Source organism: Apiospora kogelbergensis (assembly GCF_038363985.1).
Source record: "Apiospora kogelbergensis strain CBS 113332 chromosome Unknown utg000003l_segment0_segment0, whole genome shotgun sequence".
Lineage (NCBI taxonomy): Eukaryota > Fungi > Ascomycota > Sordariomycetes > Amphisphaeriales > Apiosporaceae > Apiospora > Apiospora kogelbergensis.
In genome coordinates, this window is record NW_027117420.1 from 4,112,691 (window position 1) to 4,131,248 (window position 18,558).

At 51.2% G+C, this 18,558-nt stretch overlaps 6 protein-coding genes across 6 annotated transcripts; 4 read left to right on the forward strand and 2 right to left on the reverse strand.

Moving 5' to 3' along the window:
- Positions 1-889: 889 nt before the first annotated feature.
- On the forward strand, positions 890-2,753 carry PG998_006075 (cytochrome P450; the record flags this gene model as incomplete). The annotated part of the gene is made up of 5 exons (XM_066872893.1): positions 890-958; positions 1,020-1,503; positions 1,594-1,898; positions 2,007-2,321; positions 2,421-2,753. 5 exons carry the CDS (start codon positions 890-892, stop codon positions 2,751-2,753), a joined length of 1,506 nt encoding a protein of 501 aa, XP_066732990.1.
- Positions 2,754-3,314: 561 nt separating this feature from the next.
- Positions 3,315-5,139, forward strand: PG998_006076 (uncharacterized protein; the record flags this gene model as incomplete). The annotated part of the gene is made up of 2 exons (XM_066872894.1): positions 3,315-3,670; positions 3,729-5,139. The coding sequence occupies 2 exons, from the start codon at positions 3,315-3,317 to the stop codon at positions 5,137-5,139; spliced, it is 1,767 nt and encodes a 588-aa protein (XP_066732991.1).
- A 210-nt stretch (positions 5,140-5,349) lies between these two features.
- PG998_006077 (uncharacterized protein) lies at positions 5,350-6,370 on the reverse strand (the record flags this gene model as incomplete). Its single annotated transcript, XM_066872895.1, has 3 exons — positions 5,350-5,911; positions 5,978-6,287; positions 6,334-6,370. The coding sequence occupies 3 exons, from the start codon at positions 6,368-6,370 to the stop codon at positions 5,350-5,352; spliced, it is 909 nt and encodes a 302-aa protein (XP_066732992.1).
- Positions 6,371-7,211: 841 nt separating this feature from the next.
- Positions 7,212-10,412, forward strand: PG998_006078 (uncharacterized protein; the record flags this gene model as incomplete). The annotated part of the gene is made up of 5 exons (XM_066872896.1): positions 7,212-7,667; positions 7,728-8,553; positions 8,614-9,173; positions 9,439-10,111; positions 10,159-10,412. The coding sequence occupies 5 exons, from the start codon at positions 7,212-7,214 to the stop codon at positions 10,410-10,412; spliced, it is 2,769 nt and encodes a 922-aa protein (XP_066732993.1).
- Positions 10,413-12,995: 2,583 nt separating this feature from the next.
- On the reverse strand, positions 12,996-13,526 carry PG998_006079 (uncharacterized protein; the record flags this gene model as incomplete). The annotated part of the gene is made up of 3 exons (XM_066872897.1): positions 12,996-13,253; positions 13,294-13,364; positions 13,499-13,526. The coding sequence occupies 3 exons, from the start codon at positions 13,524-13,526 to the stop codon at positions 12,996-12,998; spliced, it is 357 nt and encodes a 118-aa protein (XP_066732994.1).
- Positions 13,527-15,353: 1,827 nt separating this feature from the next.
- PG998_006080 (uncharacterized protein) lies at positions 15,354-16,109 on the forward strand (the record flags this gene model as incomplete). The annotated part of the gene is made up of 1 exon (XM_066872898.1): positions 15,354-16,109. The coding sequence occupies one exon, from the start codon at positions 15,354-15,356 to the stop codon at positions 16,107-16,109; it is 756 nt and encodes a 251-aa protein (XP_066732995.1).
- Positions 16,110-18,558: the final 2,449 nt, after the last annotated feature.

Here is an 18,558-nt window from a genome sequence, read left to right on the forward strand (position 1 = left end):
TCATACCTGCTATATGCGCACAAAAGCATTCACCGCCTGGATTCAATACGGAGCAGAACATTATACTCGTGTCGCGTTTCCAGTTAAGCCTGTGCTTCAACAATGATTGATACTATTCTATCACTGGGGTAAGTTCTATGACAAAGGGGGTGGCAAAAGGGGTAGGGCGCGCCACAGTTTCGACGCAAGTGGCGCAGCTGTTCAAATCCAGCTTATCTCATTTCCATCTTGCTCCCAACAAAGTTGCTTGTGCCTCGGCAACTTCCGCAGTTTCCTGTTCTGCCCAATCTTTCCAGAGCTGGATGTATGATTGACCGCGAGTCAGGATCCGGACCCGAGGACCACGTGGGCCATAATCATCCAAGAATGCTGCTATCAGTAAGCTGTAGGGTGCATCAGAGCCCACTCCCACTACAGTAAGCCGTGTGTGTACCGCCCCCGGCCAATTAGCAGCGAAGAAATGAACCGTGTTCGAGAGTAACTGGGCTCAACATGATCTTAGGGAGCGAATGGAACGACTATATTGCTCTTACTGTAGCGTAAACGATGAAACCTCTTCGTTCGAGTCCATCGTGCGACCGGTCACGGGCATCGTGCTGTCAAGGTCGGCGTGTCACGGCGTGGTTAGTCATCACACTTTCGATAGCCTGCCGGGTCTGGGATTGAAAGTTTGATGCCCGCTTGTATCGCATACACCCCTGTGCTATATTCGTTTATACCGTGTGCGAATGAAACGACTCTTCGTTCAGAGCTAGTATACATAGTAGATGCTGCATCATGATAAGACTCAAGTGGTGACTTCGAAGCGATCATTCCAAGCTCCCTTTGGCTCACACAGCCTATCCTCGGAACCAGAACATAGGTAGTCTTCCAATTCGGAGCATTCGCCATGTCGTTCTTACTGCTAGATTCCAATTCCATCGGGGCTGCAAGACTTGCCGCCCTGGCACTCGCCGCTGTAAGTGATGAACCAGCCAGCCTATACCTGTCGGATAGGCATCTAACTCACTATCTCTAAGTTGCTCGCCTATGTCGTCGCCAAAGTGGTCTACAACCTTTTCTTCCATCCGCTGCGGAAGTTCCCCGGCCCCCTCCTGAACCGGGCCACCGTCTTCCGCTCCACAATAGAGATGGTGAGCGGCCGGATGCCGTTCCACGTAGCGGCCCTACACGACAAGTACGGGGACGTCGTGCGCATCGCGCCCAACGAGCTAGCGTTCGCGAGTGCCGAGGCCTGGCGCGACATCTACGGCGTCCGCAACGGTCGTGAGCTGCCAAAGGCCCCTGACTTCTACTTCCCCAGTGATAACATCCCCACGTCCATCATGAACGCACCTTCCCGCGAGGAACACAACAAGCTCCGTAAGGCTATTGCTCCTTCCTTCTCCGATGGGGCCATGCGCAAGCAGGAACCTGTGATCAGTGGCTATGTCGACCTTTTGATTCAGCGGCTTCGGGAGAACTGTGATAACGGAAAGGCAGAGCTTGATATGAAAGATTGGTGTAAGTGCTGACCACCCCCGCCTTCAATCATAAGGGGTCCTTGCCTCGGCCCTGTATCACTTTCAAGACCTGACCACCCTTCCCTCACAGACACGTTTGCCACTTTCGACATTCTCGGCAAACTTGCTTTCTCCCAGGACTTTGGCTGTCTCGCGGCTTCGGAGTACCACCCCTGGGTCAAGCTGATCAGCTCCCTTGCCAATGAGTCTGCTCAGATTGCTGTCTTCATGCACCTGGGTCTGAAGTGGTTTGTCAACTGGGTCTCTCGACAGCCGAGCATCTTGAAGGCACGTGCGGAGCACATCAAGCATGTCAAGGAAAAGCTCGAAGCTCGTGTTGCCCTTGGGTCGCAACCCGATATCATGGAGGGGTGGCTCAAGGAGAAGGAGAATTGGGTAAGTGACTTGGATCCTTATATTTGCCCGCGCCCTTCATCTTCTATTATAGGGCATCTCTTCGATGCTTTGGAAAACCAACAACTGACATCACGTGCTTCCATATAGAACCTGAGCGAGGACCAGTGGCTACTCAACACAAGTCAACTCATCGTGGCTGGCTCCGAGACGACGGCTACGCTGCTGTGCGGTGTCACCTACCTGCTGCTCACCAACCCCGGCGCTCTTGCCAAGGCCACCGAGGAAGTACGGACGACCTTCAAAAGCGACAAGGATATCACTCTTCTTTCTGTCATGAACCTTCCCTACCTGTTGGCTTGTCTCAACGAGGCGTTGCGTCGCTACCCTAGCATCGTTGGTGGACTGCCTCGCCAGACCCCGGCCGGGGGCAGCACCATCGCTGGTAAATACGTTGCTGAAGGCGTAAGTAGCCAGACTATCTCTCCCCCGCCTCCCCCATGTCATTATTTCTTCGTCCACAACACTATCGTCACACTGCTAACTCCCCTGGAATACTTACAGACCGCGGTAGCCGTCTGGCAATACCCCGCCTACCACCGCGAGGAGAACTTCAAGAAGCCATACGAATACCACCCGGAGCGGTTTATGGGCTCCCTAGAGTTCGCGGGCGACCAGCTAGACGTGCTGCAGCCGTTCGCTGTGGGGCCCCGCGACTGCATCGGCCGCAACCTGGCATACGCCGAGATGCGGCTCATCATGGCGCGCGTGCTGTACAACTTCGACCTGGGTCTGGCCGAGAAGAGCCAGGGGTGGATGGATAAACAAGAGGCTTACTCGTTGTGGCTAAAGCCTTCGTTGTATATCAAGATGACGCCACGCGATGCCTCCAGCTAAAATATGCGAGGGAAACCAGGGAGAAAGATCGTGGGTGGGGTTGGATTGTGTATAGATTGCAACCCAATCATGATATTAACCGCCGAATGTAACATTGCACCTCGTGAGATTGAACGCTAGGGGGGCTGAACTGATCAAATCATCCCGGCTATGACGTTATGCTGCTGACACCACAAGCTGAGTGATTGGGGGCCATCAGCCTTCAGGGGCGAGCACGTTCGGCCCCCACCCCCTTTCCACGTTCTGATTAGATACTCCAATCGCAAAAGGCGAACAAGATTTGGAGTTGGGCAGTCTCACGTCAGCTATGACGATCAATAGTTTACTTGTCACTCGAACGCTGCCTACTGTTTGGGATGTTGATTGTTACAGTATGGAGAAACCTCATGTAATTATCATGTCATACACGGTGGAAATCGAATCGGAGAATGAACCTAAAATCATTTCATACACTCCCTAGCACTATCATCTCATTAATTATTCGCTCGAGACCCTACTTCACATAGGCCACACGCGATGCGTTTTAAATCAGCCGTGGTATTTCCAAAAAAGCCGGACAACATGTCTCAAAAAGGCCAGTACGATATGCCAAGCTACGGGCTCTCAGGCTCAGCTCAGACACTAGAACAAGATGTACCAAAGACCGTGAATAGGGGGATTGAAAAATGGTATTACTTATTTCGCCGTGGTTGGACTTTGGAGGTTCTCAGTTCGGGGTTCAGTCTTGCCTCCTTATTGGCTATGATTATACTCCTGGCACGAATACACGAAACACCCCTTTCTTCATGGACTGCTTCCATCTCTCCCAACGCCATGATAGCAGTCCTTTCTACCGCATCCCGGGCCTCCCTCCTCTTACCTGTGACGGAGAGCCTCAGCCAGCTCAAATGGCTACATTTGGCCGCGAAGCACGAAAGGTGAGCGGCTCACTACACGTCTCACCTGACTCAAACCCGCTGACATTATATTTCCTAGCAACTTTCAAGACCTCCAACTGTTCGATGATGCCAGTCGTGGTCCTTTAGGATCGCTGACGCTCCTCTTGTCAATCCGTACCTCGTCCATTATGCCCTATATTGGCTCGATCATCACATTGACCGCTTTGGCATTCGAACCCTTCTCTCAGCAGCTGCTGTCCTTTATTCAGACACAAACACAACAGCCGGACACACAGTCTTCAGTCCAACGATCTTTGGTTTACGATAACCACTTTGAATCAACAAGGCCCTCTGCAATCAAACTATCTCGTATGTTAGCTTTGACGAGACCATTTTGCCAAAAGACGATTTCTAACTATAACCACAAACCAGAGACACTGAGAGACACTTCGCTTAGAGCGGCAGTTGTGAACAGCATATTTGGCAAGCCTATAACACCGCCGTTCAGTTGTCCTGGGGAGCAATGTGACTTCCCTTCCTTCCTATCACTTGGAGTCTGCAACAGCTGCCGGGAGGTGACATCACAAATTGAGCCGAGACTCGTGAACACGGCGCCACCATACCAGAGATGGCAGTTTACGACACTCAACAATAAAAGTTTCGTAACTGCGAACTCGTATACCAATACGCATCCTGTATTCCTGGACCATACACGCGTCAATACCACGGTTTATACTCAAAGTGAGGATTCATCGGGCATATCGGTGGTTCTTATCAAGTTCCCCTATTTTGACGACGACGATACAGAGAAACATCAATGGGTTCAAAACTTGGAAGCCCATGAGTGTTTCATGTACCTGTGCGGCCAAATATATGAAAACTGGACAATGACCAACGGGACCCTGAATCCAGGCATGGTACGGACAACGAAATTGACCAACTACAATCGCCCCTCAAAGGATTCATTGACCGAATTGACATCCGTGAATGGCAATCTACCCGGGAACGCATCACTGCTGGTCAATGTGGCCGATCTGGCCAGCATCTTTTTGACTTTGGTCGAGATGTTTGCAGGCTACTCGGATGGGCTTCTTAATCATGGTCTCGACAGTGCCCTTGGTGAGTCGTGGTACGAGTCGGCGTTCTACGATAGCCCAGACCTCACCGATACCATCGCCAACATGACAAAAAGCATGTCTTACCGGTTGATGTCAGGTCCAAACGCCACTGTCTTACACGGTAATGTGTATCATCGACCAACATATATCGTTGTCCAATGGGCTTGGCTAGCTTTGCCAATGGTTTTGGAGCTATCGGCTTGCGGCTTTCTAGCAACTGTCATGATTATCACAAAGCGAGCGCAACACCTCATCTGGAAGTCGTCACTGTTGCCACTTCTGCTCACCGACGACTCTTACCCGGTCTTCGATCCTGTGCGCAAGCCCATGTGGACGCGGACGCAGCTAAGGGCAAGGCGGGGGACCATCGTAAATCACCTGACACATTGAACACCTGGGAAGATCATGGTGATGGTGGTGGTTCTGGTGAGACGGGCATTTTAGACCTCTTCCTGAGTCGCGCGGATTACAGACTTGAGATTGTATCATGAAGGGATTCGCGTTACCTGAGTGCAATTAGTCTCATCCTTTACTGTTACTATCTGATTTGCTCGGACAATCTTTATTCTTCCGGTTAGCGAGACCCTTGCACCACCTTTTTCACCAGGTCCGATTCGCTAAGTATAGAGTACTGGGATGAGATAGTCCAAGGCACATCTCGCGAATTACAAGCGCCTCCTCCATAACGGCTTCACGAGTCCTCAAGTCGCCGGTTTTCACACAGTGCTCTGCATAGTCCACAAGAACCCAGGTCATGGCAAGCCCGTACAATCCCTCGGCCTTCATGTGCCGAATCATCATCCGTATGCAGGTGGCGATATCCCAAACATAGTTGACCTCCCTCTGAGCGATCCCACCCCACTGGGGGGCTAGGTGGATGTGGTGCATTGAGAGAGCTATGTCTAGCTGGTTGCGTTCGGTAAAAAGGCGTTTGATCTCCATTCGTCGGAAGTCGGACATGTCCGAGTTCGTGGTGCAACAGACGCAGGTGCAAACGAAGTTCCACTTCTGCAGTCTTCGAGCTCGCACACTCTGGGGAACGGCGTAGTCATCTTGGAAGTATGAGATGGTGATCTCTTCCCCTTTCTTGACATGACGCACCAGGAAAAGGCCCAGAGAGTCCGTATCTTTGTTGTAGCACAGATAGGCGTTTGGGGAACAGCTTTTTTCATCGTTTTATGTCAGCTCTATGTGCGTTAAACTGAGGTCAAGGGGGTTGGTTTCGTACCTGTGGCTGACTGCGGCAGTGTGGAATCCCACCATGGGGCACCTGGCCGTCACAATCCAGATCTCGTTGTACTGGACCGTGTTCATGAGGCGGCCATTTCCGGCAGCGAAATGACTTTTTACGTCCACTCGGGGCTCGACAGGCACCCTGAAGGCGTGGCCAGGTCCCGCGGGGAGACGGGCGAATTGTTGCAACTTGTTCTGGGAGAGGCTGCTCGCGACAGTTGGCCGTCCGGATCCGATCACGGGCAGGTTCTCGCACTTAAGCAAGGGCCGTTCGCGTATGACGGGGCGGCCCTTTTTCCAGGTCTCTTGTGGCGAACAGACCGGCACCCTTCGCTGAAGTGTTTGACTCACGGAGAACGATGTCTTCGTTGACAATTAAGTAAGACATGATGTACCGATCCCCAGAAACGATTGTCGATCGGTTGCGAAGAAAGGGAAGGTCGAGAATCGAATTCAGCATTGGGTGCTTAAATGCAAAATTTACAGCCCCTGATTGCTATGTGAATGCGCCCTTCAGATTGATGAATGCATCATTAGATGACAAGTTAGCTTGAAACGACATGCTGGAGTGATCGCAAATCAGGTATGTTTGTGTGAATATCGGTTGACCACAAACATGAAGAGAGAATATCACATTCAATTCGATTACTCCCTGAGAGTTATACATTTCAGTCCTGAAGGAGTTGACTCCGTGTAGAGCCGCCCATTATTGAAAGCGAATAGCTAATGGCCACCGTAGACGTACTCCAATAGATACTGGTGTATGGTGTTTTGCCCTACACAGCTGGAGTCTCGTACTTGACCTTGGGTATTTGGGTTGCCATTAATGTGACACTTGGGACATCGGACAAGCCCAGCTTCAGCACGGGCCAGGTTGCTGTCTCCACAGTCGCGATTGGTAGTTGGTCGTTGGTCGTTGGATGCTGCGTCGAGTCCCTCCACTAATCCCGCCCACTAATAGCTAACAGGCTAGTACGGGTACTGGAGGCGTGCTGAGCAACGGAAAAGATCGGCTGCGGCCAGCCTATTGTCCAACCGAATTCATGAGCTAACGTGCCTACACGCTCCAACCACCAGAAACTCGTTGAATGCGACCAAGTGCATTTGCCGGTTTGCGCAATCTTTCGCTTGGTGTCGAGCCACTATTTTAAAGCAGTGTTATGCTGTCTTTTCAATTGTAAATTTACTACTGCCGATTCGGCCTTGTTTTTCTTATTGTTGCATCCGCAATGGCCGACCAGGACGCGAAGGCTGCCGACAACGCGATCGAGGTGCGCGAATCCATCGAGGCCAAGGCCGCCGCCGAAACCGAGGCCAAAGACGCGCCTGATGCCATGGACACCACCGAAGACGGCCCCGCAGATGCAGATGCCGATGGCGATCCAGACGAGGATGCTGACGGAGAAGCTGATCCTGACGCCGATGCTGAGGGCGAGGAAGACGACGACGCCGAGGGCGAGGAAGACGACGGGGACGGCACCAGCGAAGAACCCGGCTCAAGACGTCGCGGCGGCCTGTCGAACGACATGAATATCATCATCGAGAACACCGCCAACTACCTGTCTAGTTACCGGGAGAATGATGGCTATCAGATCGCCCAGCACTTCCAACGCGTCCCCAATCGACGCCTCGTCCCCGACTACTACGATGTCATCAAAGAAGGCATCGCCTTCAGTACCATACGGGTACGCCTCTAGTGTAAACTTTCCCCCACCAAGCTGTCAAAATCTAACTAGTTGCTGCAGACCAAGAAACTGAAGAAGCAATACTCGAACTTCACCGAGTTCGTCCGCGATGTCGCACAAATCTGCCATAACGCTCAAGTTTACAACCGACCCTCGTCGCATTTTTTCCAGGATGCCGGTCGTTTGCGCGAGGTCTTCAAGGAGGAGCTGCAAAAGCTGGTAGACGACGACGTCATAACACCTGCAGAGGCTGTTCTGCCTGACCTAGGCGAGCTACCCGAGGCCGAAGATTCGCCACCTCCGGACGAAGACGAAGGTGACGAGGAAGACGAGGACGATGACGATGAGGAAGACGAGGACGATTCAGACGACGAAGGCGGCCGCCGCCATGGAAGACGCAGTCGTCATGGCCGCAAATCTGACGCCAGAGATGAAGACGCCCATAAGAAGCGCGGCCGACCTCCAAAGGTCTACACGCCCCTGGAGGCAAGAATTCACGCAGTGCTGAAGGGCTTGCGCAAATTTAAACATCCCAACGGAGACCTAATGATCGTGCCATTCGAGAAGCTGCCCGACAAGCAGGCTACCCCAGACTACTACGCCAACATCAAAAGCCCCATCGCACTGGACACGATCAAGAAGAAGGCGAAGAGAAAGAAGTATCCGAACGTTGACGTCGCGCTTAAGGACATCGAGTTGATGTTTGAGAATGCCAAGCAGTACAATGAAGACGGTAGCCAGATCTTCCAGGACGCAATTGAGCTGCAGCAGCAGGCTCGACTCTTGGCCGAGCAAGAAAAGGCAAGGCCTGACAACGAGTTTGAGGATGAAGATGGACGACGACCTTTGACCGAGATTGTTAATCGTGGAGAAACCTGGAAAGTTGGTGAGTATATGCGGTTAGGCTGTGATACCTGGATGACAAGCTGATTATGACAACTTTTAGGTGATTGGGTCCATATCACCAACCCTAACGATTTGACGAAACCGATTGTCGCCCAAATTTACCGAACCTGGGAGGACAAGTCCGGTCAAAAGTGGGTGAACGCCTGCTGGTACTATAGACCGGAGCAGACTGTCCATCGGTTTGAGAAGCACTTCCTCGAAAACGAAGTGGTCAAGACAGGCCAATATCGCGACCATCGTATCGACGAAGTCATAGATAGATGTTTCGTCATGTTCGTAACTCGTTTCAACAAGGGTAGGCCGCGTGGCTTCCCCAAGGACAAAGACGTCTACGTTTGCGAGGCGAGGTACAACGAAGAGAAGCACCGACTCAACAAGATTAAGACTTGGGCGAGCTGTGTGCCTGACGAAGTCCGCGAGAAGGACTATGAGATGGACCTGTTCGATGTTCCCCGGAGGTTGCGGAAAATGCCCAGTCCGATCAAGCATCTGCTCAGAGACGATGCAAAGCCGTCTGATCCTCTGCCGAAACCAACATGGGGAGCTCCAAATGCCCCTCCGTTGATTGGGGCGGTGCACTGTCGCGAGCGCGAAGCCAATGTGAGTAGAAAAGAGGGAGGAGAGAGAGGGAGCCTTGTCTCATTTTCAAGTCATTTCATTTCAATTCATTTACGTCCTGCATTTCCCACCTGCTTATTCCCCCCTCCCATCGATAAGGCCACCCTCCATTATCGGTTTCGCGTCTTATCGATTGCCGCGTTCCAGCCCTTTTTCGCTTTGCTGGAATGAATGCCTGCTCACTCAAGAATGTCTGATTTCGGCCAATTTTTTACATGGATTTGAACTTACTTATTTTGTCCACCAGGAATCCCCACCACCCGAGCCTACGCCTTCTCCTCCGCCAGCCGCGCCAGTGGAACCTATCCGCCGGCCATCGATGATGCAGGCCACCAGTAGCCAGGGCGACATTACCATGGCCAACACTCCCCACCACTTCCAGCCCGTCGCCGCGCCTCCGACGCCGACTCCTGCCAATCCTGCGTATGCGGCGCCGCATTTCGCACCTCGCCCTAGCGCCTCGCCCGTGCCAGTACCCCAGTACGGAGGACATCCCGGGATGCACAACACTCATGCAGCACCCCAGATGCCGCCGCAGACCCCACATTACCAGCACCAGCCTCCGACGCCAGCTTTCAACACCTTCCAGTACAATAACAATGGCACGCCCATAAACCACCAATCCCACCATCAGCCTCATCACCAGCAAATGCCCATCAATACCACTCCAATGGTTGCCTATGACCCTCAACGGCTCGCACCTTCGCCTGCTCGCCCAGCAGCTGTAGCACCTGTTCCTACACCTAGTGGTCTCGGCCAGGCCAATGCGTATAACCCGCCACGGCCTGTGGAGGTGTACCGGTTAGAGGACTCTGTAAATAGCCTCATCCCTACCGAGATTCGTGATCAGTTCCAGCGAGACGAGGCTGGCCGTGTTTTGTTTTTCACCCAACCCCCTTGGAGCGGGCGCATCGCGGCGTGTCTCATGAGAGCGCCGGACTGGGCCACAGCGTGCGTTATCTCGCAGACCGTGCACGTGGTATTGAAGACCGGCGAGCCAAGCGCAAGGCACGCGATGAGTTGCGCAAGGAAGAAGAGCGGAAGAAGGCCGAGACTGCTGCTGAGCAAAAGAAGCTGGAGATGCAGGAGCAGATCGATGTCGCTGCCGACGTGCTCAACAAGTGGATCGGCACCATGAATAAGGAGAATGAGATCTTGAACCGGCAATACGATGGATGGAGTGTACGAGACGAGGACATCGACGCCTATAGCAGAGGCTAGCGGTGAAACAGAGAGCGTGCACAGGCAGGGAGACCTGTACGGTGAGTTGATTTCGGCGTTCTGGGGACTGCGATGGGTTAATATGAAGGGTGCCCAGGGAGTGCAAGATACCAGAAATCGATTACTTGGTTTCGAATATGTGTAGTTGGCCTACGAGGAGAAGCAACTGCACAATTGGTTGCCTCTCTTTGCCTTACTGTACATCACTTGCGTTGTATGATTAGATTCACAACCATGGAACCTGCTCCTTTAGTATGAGCACGCCCAAGAAGGGTAAATGGGACAAAAATGGAACCAATACTGATAATCATCTGCTATGTCTTTCAAAGCCCCATTTGATAGAGTGAATGCCTAAATTTGGTGTACGGCCGTGGGAATCCCCTTCTACTCTGACGTGTGGGCGATGATAAATTGTAGTTGGTGATATGTTTGAGCTAGCCTAGGATGAAGTGCCAACCCGCTGTGGGGCTACAAAGGAACTGAGCTACAGAGAAAGAGAAGACGACTGACATGTCAACTGCTATCTTGGTGGTGTATCTATCCATCTAACGCGGGGCAGTTTTGTAACATTAGGATCTTGTGTCAATGTGATCTTCACCAACGTCAGGTAAATGTGCACTTAAGCTTTGCTGCAAAATAGCAGACCGATCTGCAAGCTTGACCCTTAGATTGGAGCTAATGTTGGTGATTCTCTTAGCTTGCAGCATTCCAGAACATCGGGTGGGTTTGTTTTACCGCCTTTCGCGGTGGCAAGTTTGGGAGCTTCGGGAGCTTTTAGGCGCTCTAGGTGAGTCAAAGGTGGGGACAAGTCCCTTCTGGCTGTAGGCGGCACCAATCACCCCGCCACCTGGGTGTTAATTACATAGTCCACTGTAGACCGGTGATTGGTTAGGTAACAATAATTGGCCCGCTCGCCGCTGCGCAAGGCTGTCTTCGCTTCGGGCCTCTTTCACCTGATCATGAATCATCCTCCAAAACTGCATCCCGATAGTCTTTTGGAAACATGATCTTTCACCACTCACAGTATTCAGTTCGTTCGTTTTTTCTTGAAAACAACTCCGAGTTTAAGCCTTGCTGGGCGTCGTCGATCTTTTCTTTGACTACTTCTTCCGCTTCGTGCATTCTCCTAGAGCTTTTGTTGGCCGTTGTTGTTTCCAGCGGTAATCCATAATTACTTCTTCCTTTATTCATCGGATACACACCACGCTCCAACAATAGCAGCGCTCTTCCATTGCTTCTATAGACGGTGGTCCCCGGCGCACACCTCTGCTAAATTCCGTTTTCCGTCTTTAGATCAACTTGGACTCGCAGGAACCAGGCTTCATCTTCTTTCTTTCGCAGCAACGATAGCGTTATTCCAGCGCCAAGTGAACGACAAGCAACGTACAAGGTGAGTGAGTTATTGTTTCTTTTGTCTATATTGCATATCCTCGCCCTGCCCTTTCACCATTGTGCCCCAAACGGGCGCGACACCGGTGCCACTGGATTCGATTCCATGGCCATCGGACTTCGATCTCAGCCCCCGCAGATCTCACATCGAATGGCTGCGCCGGCCCCCCGCTTGGCTATATATGAATGGATGGATGGATGGATGGAAAGCGTCAAGGGTGTCATGAATCGCGACTCAACCTCTCGCCCAATTTTGGGGTATCTCATGCGCTTGAGTTGTTGCTGCATCTCGGCTGGCCTTTCTATTGCATTTCGGAAGCTGGGCCATCAGTGCTACTGCGGTTGCTGGAGTGCAATTGGTCTAGAGGTCTCAGGGTCCGGCATCTCGAAGCCTCACATCACGAAACACAGACAAGTATTTATCGCCGACACCATGGCCGCAATCATGCCTCCTTCGATCCCATTCTGCATACGGTTGCCCTTGGGGACTCACTTGATGCCGGCAAACCGAAATCTTGCCGTCTAGGCGATCAATAGTCTCGAAAAGAGATGGGCACCTCACACCCCACCAGCTATCATTATGTGTCTTTTTCTTGCGCCAGTCATTCTGCAGCGCAAAAGACGTCTCGATATGATTGGCTCTTTTCTCATGGCAGACCAGACCATATCATGAGGCTTCATGATGCCCATAACTGCCTCGGCGAGCGTACGTGGCCCCTGAACATGCATCCGCTGGCGAACAAGTCCTGAAGCTGCTTTGGCGATCGGATACAAGCCAGCCTACATCTGAGCAAGTGCATACGAGCGAAGACTGCCCTCGCCAGAACATAAGACTCCTGTATTTACTTTGGCAGCCTCCATCCGGTCGAGCGATACAATCTCCGCCGGCACGTACTGTGCCGGTGTATGGTTAGCAGTATTCTCGATAGCATACGACTACCGGAGACACTGGTATGACGCCTACATAATGCTTCGAGCAGGGTGCATAAGACTCATACTGGCGCGCGAGAGAATTCTTAAGTTCACCATCGATGAGTGTAGACACTCTTGGATCCGATCTCGACAATTCTAAATCCAATGTCGGCAAGTGCAAGTACCCCCGAATTTAATGTCGGCGAGCACGCATAATTGAAAATCAATATCGGCGGGTGCCTACAGTGCCCACCCCTTGATCTCGGCGAGCACATGCGGTACCTATACATCAACCTCGGCGCCGCTCTTGGATCCAATCTCGACGATTTCGAATCCAACGTCAGGAAAAGCATGGGCTCCTGAATTCAATCTCGGCGAGCGCACTTCTTGGCGAGCGTGCTTCTCGGCGAGCACATACCGCTTCTCGGCGAGCGTATATAGCTTCTCGGCGAGTGCATACGGCTTCTCGGCGAGTGCATACGGCTTCTCGGCGAGTGCATACGGCTTCTCGGCGACCGCACTTCTCGGGGGCGCATATAACTTCTAAGCCAGTATTGGCGGGTGCATACGGCGCCCATACCTCAACCTCGGCGATACTCTTGCATTTAATCTCGGCGATTCTTGAATCAACGCCGGCAAATGCATACGCCCCTGAATTCAATCTCGGCGAGCGCACAATTCAAATCAATGTTGGCGGGTACATATGAGACCCTACCTCAACTACGGCGAGTGCGTGCAGGTGTTCGGCGAGTGCATCTAAAGGTTTACGCCATATCTGTTCTCACATGCAGCTGAGTCTGGGAAATTGCACATTTTCACACTGCATCACAAGTCCATCACCAACAAAGTCCGGGCCCGCTCTTTCAGCTCCCACTCACAGGCCGATTGGACTTCGAAACCATTCCTGTTGCGTTTCGGTCTCTTCTGATTCCACAGATATCCCAAGGTCTCCCTCCAACGTCGCTCGTTCGTGCTATCCTCCGTTCTGGCTCCGGGTCCCGTCACGATCTTTTTCTTGTTTTCGTCTTCCCTCTGCTTATTTTTCTATGTGATGCTGACCCGGCGCAGACTACAGTGTAGCCTCACAAGCACATCCTACATCATCGTCTCCCGCCGCCGCTCACCAATGTTCAATTGGTAGCACGCGTGCACGCAGGTCTTTTCTTTTGTCCGGTTCTCATCTTTCCATACAAAATATTGTCCTTTGATTCGACCTTCGCATACGGTTTGTACCTTCTCACACGCAATCCCTCGCTTTCTCTGACATTTTTCAAGCAGCGACGGCAATCACAAGACATAATCCAACGGTTGTTTCCAGCAAGCTATCGGCGATATTGACGTCGAGCATCAGATCGAATCTGCAGCAACTATCGGCGATATTGACGTCGAGCACCAGATCGAATCTGCAACACCTCATCTCTTTCACCCGTCAATTTATGTCTTCTCAGGCCACAAGAATCGCCTACAATGACTGATGACAATAAGGCTTTAATCGAGCCTCCACGGATTACGGTCCCGCAAGATTTCGGGCTCGATGGTTCTCCCATCCATCGGAAATTGCATGAGAGACGCTCTGTGCCTCGTTTGGGCGATCTTTCACGCATCACACTCGGACTCAAAGGCCGGCCCGATCCATCACCATCGAAGGCCAGAGCGCAGCAACTCGGGCATGAAAACAATTCATCATCTTCACACGAGGCACCATTGCTCGTCCCGCCTAGATTGTGTTCAGATTCGTCAGAGTCATTACGCGATAGGCAGGGTTATGAAACGTCTGCGGAGCTGCAAGTTTCCAAAGGTTTTGTTGACCAGAGTGACGATTCGCGCGTTTCCTTTGTAAGCGCACAGGCAACTCGACCACCCTACCACAGCACCCCGGACTCATCGCCACCGACTCCCACCAAGGTACCTGCTATCAAACTGGCTGCCAACATGAGCAGTAGGGCTGCTGAGGCGTTGTTTCGGTTGCAAGGTCAATCTATCGGTGTCCGTTCCCAAATTCCAACTCATAATACCAATGGCCCATCGTCTTCGGTTGGAACAGATGGTTTCTGTACTCGACCCAGCAATCCTGGTACTTTCAACACATCCAGCACCCGGATTTACCACGAATCTGGCTTGCGATCGGCGATTCGACCTGCAGAAGTTCAAATCTCCAATACGCCCTCTTTTGTGGCCACGCCCCGAAACGAACTCGACAAGGCTGCACTGTTGCTTTGCCTCCAAGAAGCAGAGCCTAAGCTCTGCCCCATTGAGTGGTCTCAAGCACCAAGAACTCCTAACCATCCCCCTCTGGGCCAAACCACCATCTTGCAAGCACAATCAACGCCTGTGTATCCTCACTCAGCCCCAAAGGCTGCGTATCCTCCCCGAATCCCACGTGTCAAACCAGTCGCTGGTTCCAAGAATGATAAAGGTGTGAAAGTCACCAACTTCGTGCAAGTAGAAGCTCTCGCTACAGGCACGTCTTCGGGCAGTTTTACTCGAACTCCCCTTTCAAAAGGGACCTCGGATGCTTTCCTTCAAGCAAACCATTCTCCTTTCCCTCGGAGCAACTTCGACGCTGTGTACGGCTTATACGACAAAGCCCCGGTCGTTGAAGATGTGGATCTCAAGAAATTAGACCGCAAGCTCATGAAAATGAAGCTGTTCGAGGATCACTCCGACCGGCCCGTTCACATCTTCATCGACATGTCGAATATCTTCATTGGACTGGAAGAGAAATGCCGAGAGAAGCGCGGTATTCACAAGAACCAATACTTCCATATTAACCCAAAGGAATTCTTATTTCGCCGGCTTCACCACATCTTGGTGCGAAACCGCCCTGTTGGCAAGAAATCGCTCGCTGGATCTGTCGCAAACCCTGCAGAGCAGATTAGCCCACCGGCCCATTTCGAAGAAGCCAAGAAACTAGACTACAAGACTTCCATGATGCTTCGAGTCATGAAAATTGACCATAGCAACAACTTTCGCCATGTCATTGGCGGTATCACTATTTCGCCTTCTGCCGAGTGGACTGCCTCTAGTGGAGACGAGTCTAGTGATGGATCTCCGACCATCTGTCCTCGGACGAAACTGGGTGAGCAAGGTGTGGATGAGAATCTCCACCTGGCTATGCAATCGAGTCTTCTTGATGCAGCAGGCCCTGGAATCGGGTCTGGGCCTGGCGTTATGGTTCTCGCGACAGGTGATGCGAAAGAAGCTGAGTTCTCCGAAGGGTTTGCTCATTATGCCCAGAAGGCGATGCTTATGGGCTGGCATGTCGAGGTGGTTTCCTGGAAGCGCTGCTTGTCTTCAATCTGGAAGAGATCACCTTTCACAGATCAATTCGCCTCGCAATTTCGAATTATCGAATTGGACCCCTTTCATGAGGACATGATTGCAGGAAAGCTGTGATGTAGAGCATATGCCCCCATTCGATCATGGCATCTGGCTACAGTTCACTTTGGCTCTTGCATCTTACTGTACTATGAAGGGTGTCCTTTCATCGTCTTTCCGTACTGCAAGGCCCAATTGACACATGTCGTCCTCAATTATACTTTCTATGGTATATTGACGTTCGATACCTTCGACTTTCCGCCCACAACTTATCATTTCCTCCTTAAGTCAATTTTCTCATTTCCTTACAGTTGTACTATTACATTATTTTTGGGATCGACAATGCGGCTCTTGCGACAATGCTCCATTTCCCACTACACTTTCTCTTTAACCTTCATCGTTAACTCTGCATCCGCAGCACTCCATTCTGCAGTGCTGGTGTTCGCAGATGATTCAATCTGGCATTCATTTGTCTTGCTCAGCCTGTCCATTTCGAAGGGTCAGTTCCCTGTTGGGAGCTATTCTTGAGCCAAGGCTAGCCGGTTGTTGTCGACATGAAGCATTCCTGAGATCGAGTTGGGATTAGGAGAGATGGCAATTTCACGATACGGCATTGCACATTTTCACTTGTTTTGACGAAATTTACGACGATACGATACGATACGTTTTCGATCACGAGTTAGATTTGGATGAATACGTCACTGGATCGTGCCCCTCAGCTCTGATTCCGTGCTCTTTGCTGTCCATACGCATTCACGCATTCTCGACAGACGATATAGCAGTGGCAGCATACCCAGACAGACATGGTCTGTGTTTTCTTATTTCGCGATTTCATTCCCTACGTCGGGTCCCACGACGGTATCCCATTTACGACACGGCATGGCACGACAATCATGTTTGGCCAGTCAAGGGCCCCTTCCTGGTCGAAACTCCTTCCAGTGGTTGATTTTTTGGTGGCGAACTATACATACAGATGATGAGGAAGTGGGTAGATGTTGGTGGATGATATGGAAAAGAGAAAAACGACGGACATAAATTTTGCTAGGTAGATATTGCAGCAATGCCAAACAGAACAACCTATTGCACACTTTGACTTTTCTGTCATTACTGTCGTGGTACATCCAGGGTCTATCGTGTGAGATCAACCAGGAAGGAATAGGTGTGGCAGCAGTCACAGCGGAGCGCATGTGAGCAACTTACCAGACTTGGTACCATGCGACTGGAAAGACATCCAGAACCGCCCATCAAGGTGGTTGTCGAGTGTGCGGCTGCTTTTCACAATCAGAGGGGCCGAAAAGGTCGATACTGATTCAGGGGGCGGGCCAAGCTGGAGGTATAATCAAGTTGACCAATCAAATGGCAGGATCACTGGCAAGAATCTGGAATCCAACAACTCTATTCGAAAAGTAGGAATGTTTATCGTTTCTCAAGCCGAACACATCAGCCAGGTAAAATCACTCTGCCCCGAAATCTACATATAAATACTGCCCGTTTTCCTCCTTTCTATTTCCATCTTTCTTCTTCACTATTCTTTTTCTCTAAACAACGGACTGGTCAAGCGATCATACACAAGAATTTCGGAAAACCTTACAGTGCGGTACGTCTTATTATTTTGCTCTTAGTTCAATGTAGAACTGTTAACTCACCAGTTCTTCATTCCTATCCAACCATCGAGTTGACAATTACAACACCATTACCGCCATCGACGACGCCATCGACGACACCGACGATACCGACAATACTAACGATACCGATACTACCGACGACGACCGATGACGATACTTCTGACACTAGCACCAATATGAGGACGACTATTGAGATTACCAGGATATCTAGGATGACTAAAACGACACCGATGACGACGCCCAGGACGACTCTCAGGATTACCAGGGAAGTAAGGTTTTCAGAATGCCTCCCGCCATAGGATATTCTTTTCTCATTGGCTGTCTTGGCCGGCCTTCTGGCAAACAAGAATTCGTTACATATTTTTTCATTATAACACTGGCTCTGCTGGGGTTATAGAGAAGAAAAGTAAAAGATAATTAATTTCTCACTTGTACTAACCATTTGCTATTATGCTGCTACTAGTGTATAAAGCGCGGGAATAATGGTGGACTTTAGGATGAGCATTTGAAGAGATATAAGACTCGGAGGCATTCTATTCGATTACATAAGGAGATAGCTACTGGGAAGGTGGGATATAGATGGCTGTTGGTGGGATGTCTTCTAAGCTCTGGGTATTCTGAGTTCTGTGTAGGCCTTTTGTTGAGCTGTTGAATTCTATGCAGTGGACTGATCGGATTGCTCTTTCACAATAAACGCTTGCTGGCCACTCATAATTATGATCGCGTACTTGAAAGGCCGGCGTCACAGCCCTACATGCGCGGAGGGACTACTACACACGTCCTCACACCGGACGCCTCCCCGCCATCGATGGCAGCCAGCGACACGGTCCGCACAATATAGTAGCCCGTCTCCTGGCGACGGCGGAGGTCCGTGTAAATGTCGCCGTGCTTGTCCAAGAAGA